Here is a 17,118-nt window from a genome sequence, read left to right on the forward strand (position 1 = left end):
TCGACATACTTGGCGTCTCTGATCCTTGTACCTGGGAGCCGGGTCATATTTATTGGTAGGTCAAGAATCATAAACGCCTCCAATTGGTAGCTTTGGCAACAGGGCTCTATAATCATTGGATTAGTTGTGGAGTATCATGCCGTTTGTAGACGGAAAAATCTGGAATGTGAATTATTGACCTGCTCGAGTTTGGGAACCTCGAGAGATTCAATGTTTCTGCAAGGTTTTAATTTTTAGTTTGACTCAAATTAGGAAGGAATTGAAGTGGGATAGGGGTTTCTACCCTCCCGATAAAACAAGTTCTACCCGATGTCAATACTAGGAAAGGTTCTAGATTGGGTCCATAGATACCGTCACGTAGCAGGATACCCCAAAGAAACTTGCTTCGCTTTTGAGTGTTAGGCTTAATCCACTAAACACAATTATTGCCAGTAAAATCATCCAATACTACGCTACGGAGTTGGTGTTTTCCAAACGACCCATCTCGGCAACAACTGGCATCACTCACCAGCGTGCACCAATCTCTGGGCAAAAAAGATAACGAACCTTGCCGCGACACCGCACCACCCTCCGCAGGTCAGAGGAGAGAGAGAGAGAGAGAGAGAGAGAGAGCCGTGACGTGGTCGTTGATTTACTGTGCGTATTTTCACGGTGTTTTTCTTTTCTGGCTTTTCCGCCGCTTGCCGACGGCTGCCAACCTTTTTTTTGCCCACCGAGACTCGCGGACGCGGCTTTGCACGGTTGCTACGACACTCGGTAGAGGGCGGCCCATGGAAGCAGTGCGGTGGCGGGCTGTGTTGCTATTTTTGGAGTTTCGTTGAGAAAATCTAAAACTGAATCAAGCTACTAGGAAAAGCGGTTCGCACACTCGCGTGCTGCGCTGATCTGATCGAACCGGACGTGAGACGTTGGGAAGGATGCGGCCATGGGATTGGGGGGCTGTTTTCGTGTAAACACGTACAGGTACACACACACACACACACACACACAGAAACATATGCACACATCAATTGGATCTGTGATCCGCTCGGTCGTAGGCACCCGACGCACAAAGGCAAACCGAGATAAAGCGTCATTTTTCAGGTGCGATCAGATCGCATTTTCCGCTTGTTTTCTCTTCCAGAAAAACTGGAGAACTTCAATCTTTCATATGTAGTGAAAACGCAATATAATTTGTCACCCACAGTGTATCCGGGTGATACACAGGGATCCTCCTTTAAAGCACCGAGTTTAATACGAACGTCTCCGATACGGAAAGGGTGGGTTTTCTCCTCTTCCCTTCGTGCCGTGTCCCGTGGAGCTCGCCCTAATGGCCATTGCTCTTCCCGTTCTCGAAGCCAATTTGTTGGCAGCGTTTAATTTCGCCGTCTGTCAACAAAACCGCCGCCCACGCGTTCTATTCTCGGGATGAACTTCTGTATCGAGGCCCGGTTTGTCCGCCAGGGGTTCCGAGGCCGAGGCGTGCGGAGGCGCCAGTGAAAAGCGGGCGAATTTCGAGACGGCAACTGCGTCCACACGACGCCGCTGGCTGGCTTTGTGACGAGCAATCCGACCGGGTAAACAGCACGTTCCAGAACTGGCCGGATTAAGCTGGATGCTTAATAACCTCTTTCGGTGCGGTGTTGTTTCTTCAGTTCATTTCTTTTCTACTTCTCTGTTTATCTCAAGGTGTCAATCAAAAACGGTTTAGAAACTTGGCGTAAGATGTAGACGGACAATTTCGCATAGAGTTAGACATAGGTGTACAGCTCTGCCGGCTAGTTGCACTCAATGGGGCATGAAAACCCCTTATTATGGCACCTGCTACAATGTCGGTGTCACGGTCGGTGCGCTAATGCTACAAAAACACCCACCCATACAAGAAAAAAGATGCACGTTCCGGAGGGAAAGTGTAATGTCTGGAACATGATGATCGGACTAATCGGATCATCACGTGAAAAATAGAAACTGCCTCCATCTTCATCAGTTTGCCATCAGCGATCGGAACAACATCGTTTGGTGGGGGGGAGGGAGCGGAAAGGGGCTAAACATAGAAGCAGCGTGGGCAATTACAACGATATCAAAACTAACAAAAAATTCGCGATTGCCAACAACATTGGATAACTAAACGAAAACTGAAATGGAAAATGAATCCCGGTGCCATGCAGATCGTTTAAAATGTTTCCCATAAAAACAGGGTTAACTATTTTGTGTTTCTTTTTTTACGTTTTTCTATGTCATTTCAGCGCACGGTTTGTGTTGATTGTCGTTAGAGCGTTAATGGGAAATTTCACCAACAGTGTTCCTACCCCTCGCTCACTTGTTTTGATACGATCGGGACGCGGGGGAGGGGGGGGGGGGGGGGAACATCCTACACTCCGATACACGCCAACTACTCACGGGCGCGGTGCATTAAAGGGCGTTTCCTTTACGTTCCCGCTATCGGCTCCGTTCGCCGACGCTCGATCGCTTTTGATCGATCGAGGATCCGGTGGCGCGCACACATTCACGCCAATAAAAGTGCGTGCCGGGGCCGTTAATTGATTTATAATATACAGTGACCGGCAGGAAAAAGTGCCCACTTAGAATTTTGTTGATTTTCGCTCAATATTTTTTTCTCAATCAAACTAAATATTCTGCAAGTATTTTTCGTATATTGATTTACATATTTCATATAAGATCCACTAATGAGTAACCAAAAACAAACATATTTTGATTTTGAGAAAAAAATAATAAAAAAAGTATCTAAAAAAACAGTGACATGAAAAAGTGCCCACTTTGAAATTTCGAGTTTTGCATAAAGTTTTGCATTGAGGGCTAACCAATTTATTGCGTTTTAATATTTTTTAGGTTTGTTAGCACTATTTCTGACATTTATACACGTATGATCACGTTTTTAATTCATGTTTGGTTGTAAATATACAATTTGTTTATATTAGGTTTAGGTATCTCATTAATTTGAGTGTTACAAGAAATTAAATAGCATAAAATATGTTTTATGGCACTTATCTACATTAAAGTAACTTATTCAAAGCACGAAATCCACAACGCAGCGGTAGGAAAATTCATAGTTACATTTTAAACGCACCGATCGGTGGAGGATCGCCCTCGTAGAGGAGACAAGCTCAAAACAGATGCGCGCATGGACGCTAAGATCATTCGTGAGGTCAAGAAAAATGCAAAAGTAACTGTCAGGGAGATCATGGAAATACTTCAGCCATCAGCTTTTGAAAGAATTATCCGTCGCCGGCTTGTTGCATACGAGTTAAAGAGCAGATTTGATAGGCGGCGCCCTTATATCAGCAAGGCCTATAAGGCCAAGCGTCTTAAGCTCGCTGAGGAACATGCTGCTTTGCCTCTAGAGTACTGGAAAACGGTTCTGTGGTCTAACGAATCAAAATTTGAACGTTTTAATCGAAGATGGCATGAACGTATACAGTGCAGATCGAAGGAGGCAATGCTGCAGGTTCGCCACATCCAGGGCACAATATGCCATGAAGGAGGCAATATGGTGGTCTGGGGTTGTTTTTCGTCCAGTGGAGTGGGGCGCCTTGGGAACATTAACGGTGTTAAGACTGCAGATTACAACATAAACATAAACATCCTGCAACAAAATCACTCACTCGGAGATTTCACTGATCCTGAAGGGCCTTGAAGAGAAGTTCGTTCTCCCGGCGGGGGCAAGTTTGACGCAGCCCGGCGGGGCCAAGTTCGACGTCTTGTCGGACAAAACTGTTGAAATGGCCGCCTCAGAGCGCGGAGATTAATAATTTGTGGGCAATTCTCGATGCCAGGGTGGACAAAACTGATGTATCGAATAAAAACGACAATTTTGAAGCTCTAATGCGCGCATGAGAAGAATAAAATCTCCAAAAACTAAAAATCCTAGTAGAAAGTATGCCAAAACGCCTTCAGCAGGTTCTAAAAGCTAAAAGAGAACACATAAAATATCAAAATGGATTTATTATTTCTTATTTTTATGTATAATAATGAATAACTGAAGTGGGCACTTTTTCTTGTCACTGTTTTTTTAGATACTTTTTTTTATTATTTTTTTCTCAAAATCAAAATATGTTTTTTTTCGCTTACTCATTAGTGGATCTTATATGAAATATGTAAATCAATATACGAAAAATACTTGCAGAATATTTAGTTTGATTGAGAAAAAAATATTGAGTGAAAATCAACAAAATTCGAAGTGGGCACTTTTTCCTGCCGGTCACTGTACATTTCCATCACATCTCCGTTTCCCTGGCTGGCAACCTTCAAAAGGCAAACGCGAGGCTTGCGAGAGCCCTTAGCAATGGGCGGGTGGTGGTGGTGAGTGGCTTACATATCAAACCTCATTAGTGAAAAATAATAGGACAGCAAAACAAAAACTAACACGAAATAAATATATGTATCATAACATGATCCACCTTAGGTGGAGAGCCTTGATGAAGCCGATGCAACCACCCTGGAGCCACCATAGGAAGGCCAGCATTGGTCAGATAAACAGAGATAACGGTCCACTTGATGGAAAAAATATAATGCGTGACTAATAAGAAAAGAAGCGGGAAATCCAATTACATTCGTTTGCCGCGATCAATTAACTTCATTAGGATGGTGAACATTACGCCGCCGCCTGTTGATACCTGTCCATCAGAAAGTCCGATAGCGATCCGATCCAAAAGAGAGAGAGAGAGAGAGAGAGAGAGAGAGAGAGAGAGAGAGTGAGTGATCAATGTTGGAGCTAATTTATTTTCAAGATGCACTCGACGCATAATGAGTAGGTTCGATATCAATAGTACGATTCCGAACGGATTGTATTTCAACATGTAATTGTTGTTTGGCGTGCTAGTTAGACTGATTGGTTTTTGGATTCTTCGAAGCTGCATACGCTGTTTCCTTGGACCACGGACATGTGCAGTTCCCCGGGAGTACAACAATTCAGTTGTTTCCTTGCCGCACTCCGGTCGTAAAATGCACTCAGCACGGTACGGTTTTCTAATGTCTGTGTTCTCTTGGCAATAAAAACACGATCGTGATCGTTTCGGCCGACGCTAAAAAGCGCAATTCTCTACACGAGGTCATTAATGTGGTCATGTAAACAACTTTAAATTAAAACCAGTAGAAAACGCATTTGCCTTGCAGGGACTATCATCTACTCGACTGGATAACAAAATATAGCAACCGATGGACAGTTGGCTAAACAACAGCGGCTCATCTGATGCCTACCGCTCGCGCGGCGTTTGGAGTAGTTGGGTACCACTTCCCGTGGTGCTACTCCAACCTTTATCGGCACGTCCTTCCGCGACAAGGGACCACATTTTATCGGAGGCGTTCGTGGCGCCGGCGCAGACCGTCATCGGCTCTGGTAGCACCTCAGTGACGCAGCGTCGTCGGCCTTTCCGTGTGAGGACCACCGACCAGGCACGTACTTGCCACCGATTGAGCGTGCCTTCGATGGACCTCCGGATTGCACTTCACCGTGCGAGAAGTGGATCACTTTGGCACGTTGCAACGATATGGCTGCGAGGTAGGCTAGGAATAGAGTGTGTTTTCTCCATTGTAACACCACTATCGTGGTGTCAAGCAGCCGGTATGAGGGAGGATGATTATGGCCTTGCAAGGTAGAAGCGATCCTCTCTTCCCACCGAGCGGTGGGACTACTCCTGCCATAGGGCACAAGATCGACAAGAGCCTGACGTAATTTTTTGATCACGGGAGGGCACACGTGTGCACGCTCGACGGAAAGCGTCCACGTCCAGCCGTTTGATTAACGATCCTGCACGACATGCGGCACGGAAATGCACGGGGTACGGTTGGGAGGGCGGGCCAGATGTTGGCGGTGCGTGTCGCCAGCTCAAGGACGGAGAGTTGGGTGATAAAAATATGAGAAAACCAGGCACTACTCCTAGCACATCTAGTTCTAGCGATTGTGGGGTGAAATCCATTGCCATCAGCCCTTTTTTGCGAAACAAACCGATAGTATATACTCACAAACACACCGTGAACAAGTGAAAAAAAAATAACACGCAAAACAAAGATTGCAAACAGTAAATGCAAACGGAAGTCATCTAAACCGTACCCGAAGGACGCCGTTGAAATAATAATAAATGAACACAGAAAATAAACAAATTACCTTCATTACCGCTCCTTCGAGCTGTACCTCCCAAGCCGATGGCCTCGACAAGCTACACAACCGCACTGGGACCAAAGGGAATTGGGAGCTTAAGCTGCGTACGATCAATAAAGCGCGATCTCGACGATAGAACACGCCCCGCGCGGAACGGCGCGGGGGTATGTGTGTGGAAAAGGGGGAAAGAAAATTGTATCACGATCGGGCAGTAATAACAACTGCGATAAAAGTGACAAACAAAAACGAACGCTTCTGAAAGAAGTGAGCAAACACTCCCCGAAGCAAGGAAATAAACATGGCTGCCGCAGGAAAAGCAAGCCACGGTGGAGCCAGGTATTGGTGCGCAAGCAACCCGCTTGCTAGCTGGTAGTGGTGGTGGACGTCGGTTCTGCAACCGGGACTGCGTTTTGATTTCGATTCAGCACGAACATCCCAAAAACGAGCGTGGTGGAGTTTATGTTTTTCTTTTAGCTTTCCTTGCGACTTGGCGTCTAAAAATAAGCCGCCATTTCACGCATTTTCACCGCTTCCGATTCGAGGCGAGTCCATGCGGCGGGAAAACAACTATGCAACATCAACAACTTTGGAGTACATTAGGGTGGAAGGGCGTAGGCTGAAAATCTGTAGCAGGGAGTTCTGGGAGGAGTTTCGGCGTAGACGCGTAGGAAAACCTGACGACTCATATAGAAGTTGATCGAAGGTCGATATGTACTAAGATGTTTGGAGCCAAAAAGCTATTTATTTCAGGACAACGTGTAATGCACGAAAAATAAACTAAAACTAGCCTGATTATTACACCTTCTACACTTATAACACCTACTACACTACTTAAAAGAAAGGTTCCGGAACGAACGTATTACTTTCGACTCTCCGAAGCATTGGTTGACCCAAACGGATGTAGAGGTATCTGCCAGTTTTGGAGCTTCAGACATCATATAAACAACCATTGCTCCAATGATGCATCAAACGAGAGCCAAACTTTTAGTACCGCAGCCAAAACCACCTGGTTTGCAGTCCGCATGGCAACATAGACTGGAGATTGGTTAGTAGCGAAAACACTAGCGGCCAACCCAGCCGAAACTATGTTTGGGGCTCTGCTTGTCGTTTTGGAGGAACTGATTGGTGGGCTAATGATCTTATATTTTACTTTACAAAATGTACATCAAAAGCTTAGTGGTAACTAATAATGGTGAAAATTAAACATAATTGCTTTGTTATTAAAAATTTCGTTTTAATTTAAAAAATTACACATAAAAACATTTTCTATTACCGGAGTTTTAACTGATTCTTTTAACATACTTGTGGCGTGTATCGTCCATATCCTAAGAAAAGACTATTCATACCATATATAAATGTAAACAATCAATCCCTTTGATCTTGAATGCCGCATTTGTTACATTTTACATTTAAATATTGATCATCGAGTTCGCTTTAAAATTTAGAAAAAATGAAAATGAGTTAAAATAAAAACGGTAGTAGCACGTCAAACTATATCTCCTAAGACCTGTATTTCCTTCTTATACTAGTTCAAACGATAGGCAATGGTATGAAAACTATGCATTCTCTAACAAAAGAGATTCATTCGAAGAATTATTTTGCAATCAACACTTGAGTACACGGGTTAAAGAATGAAAAGTGTATCCCCCACCCGCTGATGATCAAAGAACGTGGTAACAATATTGATTCGAGCCAGTTCTCCAGGGCCATTTTTCCATGTCCAGCAGAACTGTAGACGCACGAGGTAAAACACCTGTTCAAACCGGGCTGCAGTACGGCGCATTCTGCATTCCTATCGCATGAGCCGGCCCCTCGTTACCGGTTGACCTTGTTTCGGGAAAAACCCAAGTATCATCGGCGGGCGCCACCACCCGTCCCGGGGCCTACCAGCGTGCCCTGCCTCAAACCAAATTCTAGACAAATCGCTCCATATACCAGGTCCATGTCAACAAGTCTCCGCTTCGGGTTTGTTGTGGTCCTCCGTGGAGGGAAACACGAGTGTGTTTACAAATAGTCTGTTACCAGGGAGATGATGAGTGCTTACAGTCAAGAGAGGGTGGCCACGATACCACGTGTGCGCATATACAACGCTTTGCGTTCTATTCCTACCAACTAACACTAATGTCTGACGTTTCTCCTCGCTTTCTTTCGTTCGCAGTCACAACACAAGGACGACCACGTGGGAGGATCCGCGCATAACCGCCATGCAGGAAAGCCTATTCCAGCAGCAGTCCAGCGTAGAGACCCTCTTCAATACCGGCTCACAGACCCTGCTCAGCCCCACGATCTCCTCACCGACGCCGACCAACAATGGTAAGTTGTGCCACAATCGCAGCCACAAACTCTGTGTCCGATCGGGTTCATTCTAACACGCCCGTGAGTTCGTTCTCGAAACAGCAGTAGCTTTCTCTGGTCTATACTTGGTCCGAATTTGAGACATCTGGGTTTTTCAGTTTATTTTTATGTTTTTGTTAATTAATACATTTTATTTTGTTTATTACCATACATAATTCTTACTCCCTATCCTAAGTGGTAGGTTTTCTTATGTTCGTTGTTTAATCCCTCTTCAATTGCCTTTCCACCGATCTATTGCACCTACTTAAGAAAGCAAAGGAAATAGTGATAGGAAGAGTTAAGCGCACTGTGACTAACCGAAATACAAAGATTTGCTAAACCATTATACGCAAGGGAGATATAAATAGACAGAGTGCAGGTATAGAAACATAAAAAGTTATAATATATTTTTTTAAATTAAGCAAATTAAACAGTACCAAAAAAGGAACGTCAAATGTACACTACCGATATCTACCACGTAACATCTCTAGAAGGTTGTTTACGCTATAGCTTGCAACCATAAGTTCATGTAAATTGGAGAAAAAAAAGTACTATCACCATCAACCAAACGTTTTCCACGAAAGCCCTAAAATTGGCAGACAAGCCGTTGGGTCGTCAATGTGTGCGATACCGACTGCGCCACCACGAGACGAGTAGGTCAAGATGTTTATGTTGCTATTTTAGTTACTGGTGGCGACGGACAGCTCCTTGCATTTGTCATCGGCCGCGTTGTGGTTCAGCAGCAGCAACAACACAGAAATCTGTTGTCGCAATTTCGCGCGATCGCGGATCCAGTGGTCCGCGTGTCACGGTACGGCACCGCCATACTGACCAAACCCTGGCGGGAGGGGGGTTGGATGTGCTGGCCAGTTTTTCCATTCATTTTCCTTGCTTCCGCTATCGCTGTGTTGCCGGACAGGGCAACATTGACAACATCTACACCGGATGTAGGTCGTCATCATCGTCGTCGTTGCCGTCGTTGTTGCCCTCAAGTGGCTTTGGTCATGCCTGTCTTCAGCACACCAACCTCGATGGCGTCGCGTTTGCACCACCGGTTGGACATGTCCATATCAGTAGTCCGACGGAATAGAGACGTAGCTAAAACTAGAGGTAAAGAGAGAGAGAGAAAGAGAGAGAGAGAGAGAGAGAGAGAGAGAGAGAGAGAGAGAGAGAAAGAAAGAGAGAAAGAAAGAGAGAGAGAGACAGAGAGAGCGCGGAGACAAGCAAAAAACAAATAAACAGAAAATGACAAACAAACAAACCCTACAAAAAGGCTAATACTGACGATAAGGGCACTCGTAGCATGTTTAGCACGGTAACTAATGGGTCGAATGGTGCGAAAGAGGGGCGTCGAGGGTGGGCACTGCAGAGAAAGTACATCGATAGGAGAGAGACAGAGAAGCACGAACATCGAAGATACGGACAATCGATGGCACAAGAAACAACGCTAACAAAAAAGGCCCTATCTGGAAAACTCGACGCCGATCAGGAGGACGTCGAGGAAGAGTCACGTCCGGTTGTCGCACGGATCGGAAGTAGCTCACACAGGCACATTCGGATGGCAAACGTAACCAAAGCAACTTCCCAAAAAAAACCCTAACCGATAGGGATAGGGAGGAGCACCTCTCCGCACCCAAGTCCCTTGGGTATTGAAGCTGTACTCCGAGTCGTACGTTCGTTATCGGGAAGCAAATAGAGTCATAAAGTTTGTTCATTCATACATTCAAGGTGGGCAAGTTGCTCGTCTCAGAGAAGGTCCCGGTGCAGGAGATGGATGGCATACATTTTCGACTTTCGGTTGCGCCGATGGGGTAATTAAGCGTACTCCCTGCCGGCGTAAGTCTTCGCCCACGACAGGTAGCGAAGGGTATAAGAAGGCAACGATCGGAAATCAGAATTCCTTTTTTCGCAATTTCTGGCGTCGAAACTAGGTCAGCAGAGCTCTATGTTACAATGTTCGGGAATTTTTGAAAGCCACTTCCTTGTTTGGGAAAAATCTCATCAACACGCATAAGCTGCTGCCGTGAGTCGTCGTAACCATCCTATGCTTCGCATACCCTCTGGCAGCGATCTCCGGTTTATGTAACTATTATCGATGTACCTGTTCGGTCCGCATGACTGCACTGCAAGTGACTTAATGTCGTCTTTCAACTTTCATGCCGCTGCACAACGGGCACTCCCTCATCCGGCTGGCGGGTGCAGTGTTTGATTTTATTTTGCCATTTTTGTTCACCGGGAAAAAAGGAAAGTCTCCAGTCGAGTCGCCCGCCTCCCGCGGGGTCCATCCCATGCATCATCCAATGACACCAATCAATCTCAGCCACAATCGTAGTACAATCCCTTCGGGAAAGCCCACCTTCCCTTTTCGGTGAAAAGGGTGCGTACAGCCGAGTATGTGCATGTGTGTGTGTTTGTGTGTGCGTGTGTGTTTGTGTGTGTGTGAGTGAACGTGAATAAATAATTTAATAGATAAAGAAAATAAACACACTACACTGCGGCCTCGGCCGGACCGCGCGAGCATCATCAATGGATTGGGCTGGCTCAATTGGTGTGGCCAGTGTTCATTCATAAACCCAAACCCTCCGGGGCGTGCACCAACACCACGCTACACAAGCCAGTGTTCCCCACCCTAATCGCCGCGGAGAGCGTTGTTGCTGTTGGCTGGAAAGTGCAAGTGCAAGTGGTGGGGGAGAGGGAGGGGGAGAGGGGGGGGGATAGGTAAAATGAAGACAATTTTAGACCGGTAAACGGTTTCTATGAAACCAAATGACTCTGTTTCCCATTCGATTTGATCCAGAGGAAGGATTTTTTTAAGTGGTGTGTGGTTGGGTTTAAAATAAATTTGCGTGCTTAGCATAAAAAAGAAAATAAAAATCATAACATCATTGGATGGAAATAAATTTCCAATTAATCAATCGTATAATCGCACTTTTTTATAGTCTAATTTTCTTTCAATATATCCCAACTATTCGTGACGTAAAGTTCATAACTTTGTGTTCTTGTTTACAAATAATGTCCGATGGACCTACAAAAACAAACAAATAGTATAGCACCTTAATTACACGATTGCATGATGTTTTGGTGTGATTTGAGAATTCAGCAATTTTAAAATGAAATATATTAAGCCTTCAATCGGAAGCATTGGAAGTTCTACAAAAAAATAAAATAAAGTACGAGGACGTAACCACGTAACAGAATAATTTTACAATGCACTTACAATGCACTTGCACTAATTCTTGTTCAAATAGACAAAACATTATTCGAGCGTTGTCAACTGCTGTATGAGAGGGGTTAATTAAGTACGTATGATTTTTATCTTTTCTAAAGCGTTTTCTTCGAAAAACATTGTCCAAAGCGTGACCACAAGGGCCTTTAAAACAACGCATGATTAAAATACTTTAGTTACACTCGCTCCTCTTTGACCTCTAGCTAAATCTTGTTTTTTCGCAAGCTAACAGTTCACATATGGTCAGTGTCAGGATTCAGTGTGTACTTCAAGCGAGTAAAGACTCGCACATGTGTTTACCATTTAACAATTGTTTATTTATTTACCACTTGTCCCACGCTCCCACCATGACGATCCCTGCCAGATTGGGGCAGAGGGGATTCATTCATCGCTTCATTCATGCATATCTGCTCTTCCCTTGGGGTGTTCAGGGTCCACTGAAATTGGAGCAACATAGAAAAAAAATACTCCATGCCTTCCATTCGCCGTCAGGCGAGTTCGTACCTCTTCGCCCCCTCTGCTTCCGCCGTCGCGAGTCGTCTGTTCGGTTTCGCTGATTGATCAAATGATTAATCGTGCTGATAAGCGTGCAGAGTAAACATGTTCCTCTCGTCTTAACACCCGTCCACGATATCATATCTTTCCCTTCTCTTCGCTCTGCTGCAATCCACATACACGACCTGTCTGAAATCAAACGGCGCGCCGGAAGTGTGTCAGCAATTGACGTCGAGCCACAACAGAGCGACATCTCGTTCCCTTACATGGGGAGGATATCGCACGGCCGGAAAAAGGCGCCCGCTCGGGTTCCGGTGTTTTTTTTTACAGTATGACGTTTATCAACAAACTTTCAATAACTGCGCCATAAACTGGAGTAGTTTTCCCAATCAGTAAGGTCTAAGCGATGGTAATTTGTATCGTAACGTTGCCACATCGGAAGTCACCAAAGAAAACTCACTGAAAACCTTTGCACTACCAGCGCTTATGAGTGAACAGAGGAGATCGTTGCAGGCAAAATAAGAATCCAAGCTGGGTTTGGTGATTCGGTTTATCACCGAGTTATCTGCCCTTGCCATCCGCTTAATTTGCGGACGATTATGTGATGCTAGTTATATAATCTTTCTTAAAGTCACGTCTACTATCAATTGCAGTATTTTTAAGCTTGTTTAAAAATCCCGTTCACACAATGGCAAACGAAGTTGTGAATCAATATCTTATGAAGCCCATAAACTTGACCAGAGAGGTTTATTTCATACGTTGAATTTATTGGGGTAAATTGAGTTTTGCCTGATATAATTACTACCTATTTTTATATTTACACCTGGCCAAAAAACAATTTAATATTTTTATATTGAATTAGTACAAAAAGAACAAAATAGTTTTAAACATATATTAATATTATTAACCAAGGGATTGTTTGAGCCAATGTAATGCAAACTTTTTTACAAGTTGAAATTGACTACATTTAGGAAAACAAAACCGCGAAAGCATAAAAAAACATCGAGGCCCAAGTGATCACAAAAATCTTGTCACTGTGCAGGCTAGTCAAAGTGCTCTTTCCTTCTTTAGGCTCTTCTGGAAAAAGATTGCCCATTCGCGGTCGGTCGCACAGTTTCAAACCGTTTGTCCATTTCGTCACAATACCTGCAGGGAAATTCAAAGGCACGATAGAGAGATATACCACAACGTTGGCGGCCAACGTGAAACGGATCGGACAGAGAAACTTTTACGAAAACCTTACCACTAAGAAAGCAAGCTGAATGCAAACTCTCTACCTCTTGTATTGTTTCTCTCTCCAGTGGTATTTCCAGATGCGATTCAAATGACAAATGACACTCTCGCGCCGCCGAACGCCGCCGCACCGGCATCGTCGATGCTGCCCGCCGGCAGCAGTGTCGATCTGGGCCCACTGCCGGAAGGATGGGAAGAAGGCATCACAGAGAAGGGCGAACGGTACTATATCAATCACGCGACTCGGTCGACCACCTGGAGGGATCCACGATTGTGTACGTGCCACTTAGCATTCTCTCTAATCACTTTTTTTTGTTTTCTGAACCCCATAGTCATCGATAAAAACTATCCCCACCCATTGTATTAATTTATGCACTTTATGCATGAGCTTGCCTTCGTGCATTTAGTCACCGATCGAGTTTTACATTCATGGAAAAATGGGTGAGAAAGGCTTAAGATAGGAACACGAACAACAAGGACTAGCCGGAGAGTTCTAGAAAGTGAATTCACTTATCGATCTTGAGTGCGTCGCTATTGTTAGTGCTGAAAGATTTTGAAGTAGACACTAGAGGCTAGCGATTAGTGTAGGTACTAAACCACTCACATGACTAACTTTCCATGACCTGCGCAAGTGCGTCCATTCAACCCATTAGTGCTAACCTTTTTTGCTAGCTAACCATCCGATACCAAAACCCTAAGCTAAATCAAATTTTTCAATCCTTGGCAAAACTCCTGCTGACGATGTCACCTGCCCGATCTAGCTCGTTGCGCAGTGAATAACGTTCTTGGATTTCATCTTTGACACCCATAACTTAAACCTTCGGAACATTTTTGAAATCCCGAAGGAGAAGGAGGAGCACCTCGAGGAGCACCTTATAATCCATTCAATGTTTCTCTTTCCGATCTCTATCCCATTTCCCAACGAGCAGCAAACCAAGATTGGGCAGTGCAGGAGCAAACTGTCCGCCTGTACAACCTACAGCTTGAGAGGGAACGACTTCGAAAACGGCAGCAAGAGATCAAATCACATGTAAGTACATAGTTTCGTGCCGAATGTTGGATCGGTTGAAGTGTTTATGATCGCCACACCTACATCATATCGTATCTACTGTCTTCCAGATGGGAGACGACCCGTTCCTGTCCGGTATTGCCGATCACACCCGCCAGGAGTCCGGTGACAGTGGCCTGAGCGAGTCCTCCATGACGCAATCTATGCCTCACACACCCGACTTCCTCTCCAGTATAGACGATAGCATGGATGGTTTGAGTAGTAAGTGCAGCTCCAAAGAAAGTTCGCGACAGGACGCGATGGAAGAACCTTTTCTCAAAGATTAACACATTTATCTTCTACTTTCGTATCGTTTCAAACCAGTGACGGACAACACAATGGACACCATAGCGTTTGGAGATAACCTGGATACGACCGAAGGATTTATGGTATGTAATTTTTCTCATTACTAGCTTAAGCTAAAATAACAGGCAACCAACAGTTTTTTTACTGTTGTACAGGCGCAGTTAACTAATTGGCAAAATTAAGCTCAACATAGCTTCATATTTTACTAAAAAAAAGTATTTCCAGGCAAATGGAACGAAACGAACGATCCCAAACAGTACCGAGAATGCTGATTACCGACAAAATAGCTTTTTGTGTGAGCTCTAGTAAATTTGGAATGGAACCCCTTACTACGCAACATTCCGCAAGGTCGTCGTCTTTCTCATTGTCGTTGTTGCTGGCGGTGGTAAATGTGCCCCCGTAAGACATGTGGGTGAGATAGTTGCCAAAATTGGTACAAACTTCGCCGCAATCAGCGATTTAATAGTAAATGCAAATCATGGATATAACGTGCATCGTTAGTTAATTTTGTCAGTTCGTTCCGTCAGGGACTTAAATGTATCCAAATAATAACCCCAAGCAATAGAGAACTGTAATGGTTCCCATCTGTACCGACTATGTTTGTGTAAAATATTGATATTCACTATCCCTTTTACTCTTTTCCATTTAAACAGCTGGACGATCCGATGCTGCTGGAAAAGATCGACGCCGTCACCAGTTTGAATCTGATAGATCCTACGAACAGTAAAACGGACAACACACTTTACGACATCATCTAACGTTCGACGGTGCACAGTAGTAGTCCACTACAGCACTACCTACCAACACCACCTCCACAATAACCATCATCATAATCACCATCCGGAACTTATGCCACCAACAAACAAAACGGAGAAAACCCATCCCAAAATCATCATCGACCATTTCGGCGCGTCTCTGGAGCAGCATCGTACTACTTATTGGGCTGAATGAGTCACACCTGTACAACCCCCCGCTTAGACAAAACTGGGGTCAGGTGGCTTTACGCAAAAGTGCCACCGCTTGCCACCATCACCGTTGCCGCAATTATCATGTTTCCACCCTTCAAACGCAGTCTGCGGGCGGACGGGGTGGGAGAATCGGTTCGATATCAGTGGCAGTGATGGTGGGAAGCGAACCGATCAACCGATCGAAGAGAAGCCCCGATCTGTTCTTTTCACTCTAGGATCTATTTTTATTAGGGGTATTTTTACCTTCTGTTTTGCTATTATTATATTAATTATTATTATTATTGATACTGCTATCCATAGTCTTACGGTTAGTTATTATTGTAATTTTTATTTTTATTTTTTTTATTATTTCCAACGTTTTGTTCAATTGGAAGCAAACACCGACGAAAGCAGTGTTGTATTAGACTCAACATTATGAAACACAGCAGTGAATGAAAACGGTTCAAGCAAGAATACACAAAGTGAGATAAATCTTGATAAGCCTAGATAGACGAGAGGAAAATATCAGTTCAAGAAGCAATTCAAGTGCCTTAATGAAGTTGTGAAGAAGTTGAATCGTGATCAGACGATAAAGTGTGCGGTGATGTATGATTGATTTAATAATCGTGAATTGATTCGGCGTATACAATGGCAAAAATGTATGCGTCTGCGGTTATCGCGTTAGAATGCATTTTACAACGCCGTACCGGTGTTCTATGCCAGAACGTAGATTTTCCGCTGATGGCGAGTGCAAAAACAACGTTGTGCAGCTTTGTAAAAGATAGCTATAAAGAGACAAGGATATCGATAGAAAGAAAGCGCGACAGTGAGAGAGAAAGAGATTATAAGGGAAAAATTATCTGAAGAAGGATACAAATTGTATGAACGTAGTTCTAGTGCAGAGTATTCGAGTGAGTGAATGAGAACAGTTATGACTGAAAGCGTGTGGGAAAAAGCATGTACGGTGAAGCATAAGGACACTTACATGTTAGTAGACAGTCGTGAAGCCAATTTCCTAGATTAAAGGACGTGGCGAAAACTCTGTGTATCGGTAGAAAACCCCTCATCAGAATCGAAAGCATAACAGAGCGATGCGTCTAGCTTAATGAAAATTCATGACGACCGACGACCGTTTACAGGGTTCTGGGGAAACTGGGCTTAGCAGTGGCATGGTGCATTTATTCTGCATCGGGAGCAGCAAAACAATATTCACTAGATCCGATGCTTCACTCGCGGCCCATTCAATGGAAGTGACTAATCCCTAGTGAGAGTGATTTGAACACAATCCACGCAAAACAAGGCATCAGCCACCACTTTTTCGCTTCCACGCATGGGAAGACACTGCATGGGAAGACGGCAAGGATGCCGCGTAATAGTAACTGTTTATCTCTGTTAACTTTATCCCTCTTTCCGACAAGACTGTTTGAAATGG

The 17,118-nt window shown here is 44.3% G+C and overlaps 1 protein-coding gene across 1 annotated transcript in view; it reads left to right on the top strand.

The window, feature by feature from the left end:
* LOC131261928 (transcriptional coactivator yorkie) overlaps positions 1–16,909 on the top strand; it is a 40,278-nt gene extending 23,369 nt beyond the window's left edge. The window contains exons 3-8 of the mRNA XM_058263795.1: positions 8,256–8,410; positions 13,454–13,660; positions 14,315–14,415; positions 14,505–14,655; positions 14,758–14,822; positions 15,393–16,909. Coding sequence (XP_058119778.1) covers positions 8,256–8,410; positions 13,454–13,660; positions 14,315–14,415; positions 14,505–14,655; positions 14,758–14,822; positions 15,393–15,497 — 784 coding nt within the window. The 3' untranslated portion in view covers positions 15,498–16,909. The remainder of the gene's footprint in view (positions 1–8,255; positions 8,411–13,453; positions 13,661–14,314; positions 14,416–14,504; positions 14,656–14,757; positions 14,823–15,392) is intronic.
* Positions 16,910–17,118: the final 209 nt, after the last annotated feature.

The sequence above is a fragment of the Anopheles coustani genome, chromosome 2, assembly GCF_943734705.1.
Source record: "Anopheles coustani chromosome 2, idAnoCousDA_361_x.2, whole genome shotgun sequence".
Taxonomy (NCBI): Eukaryota; Metazoa; Arthropoda; class Insecta; order Diptera; family Culicidae; genus Anopheles; species Anopheles coustani.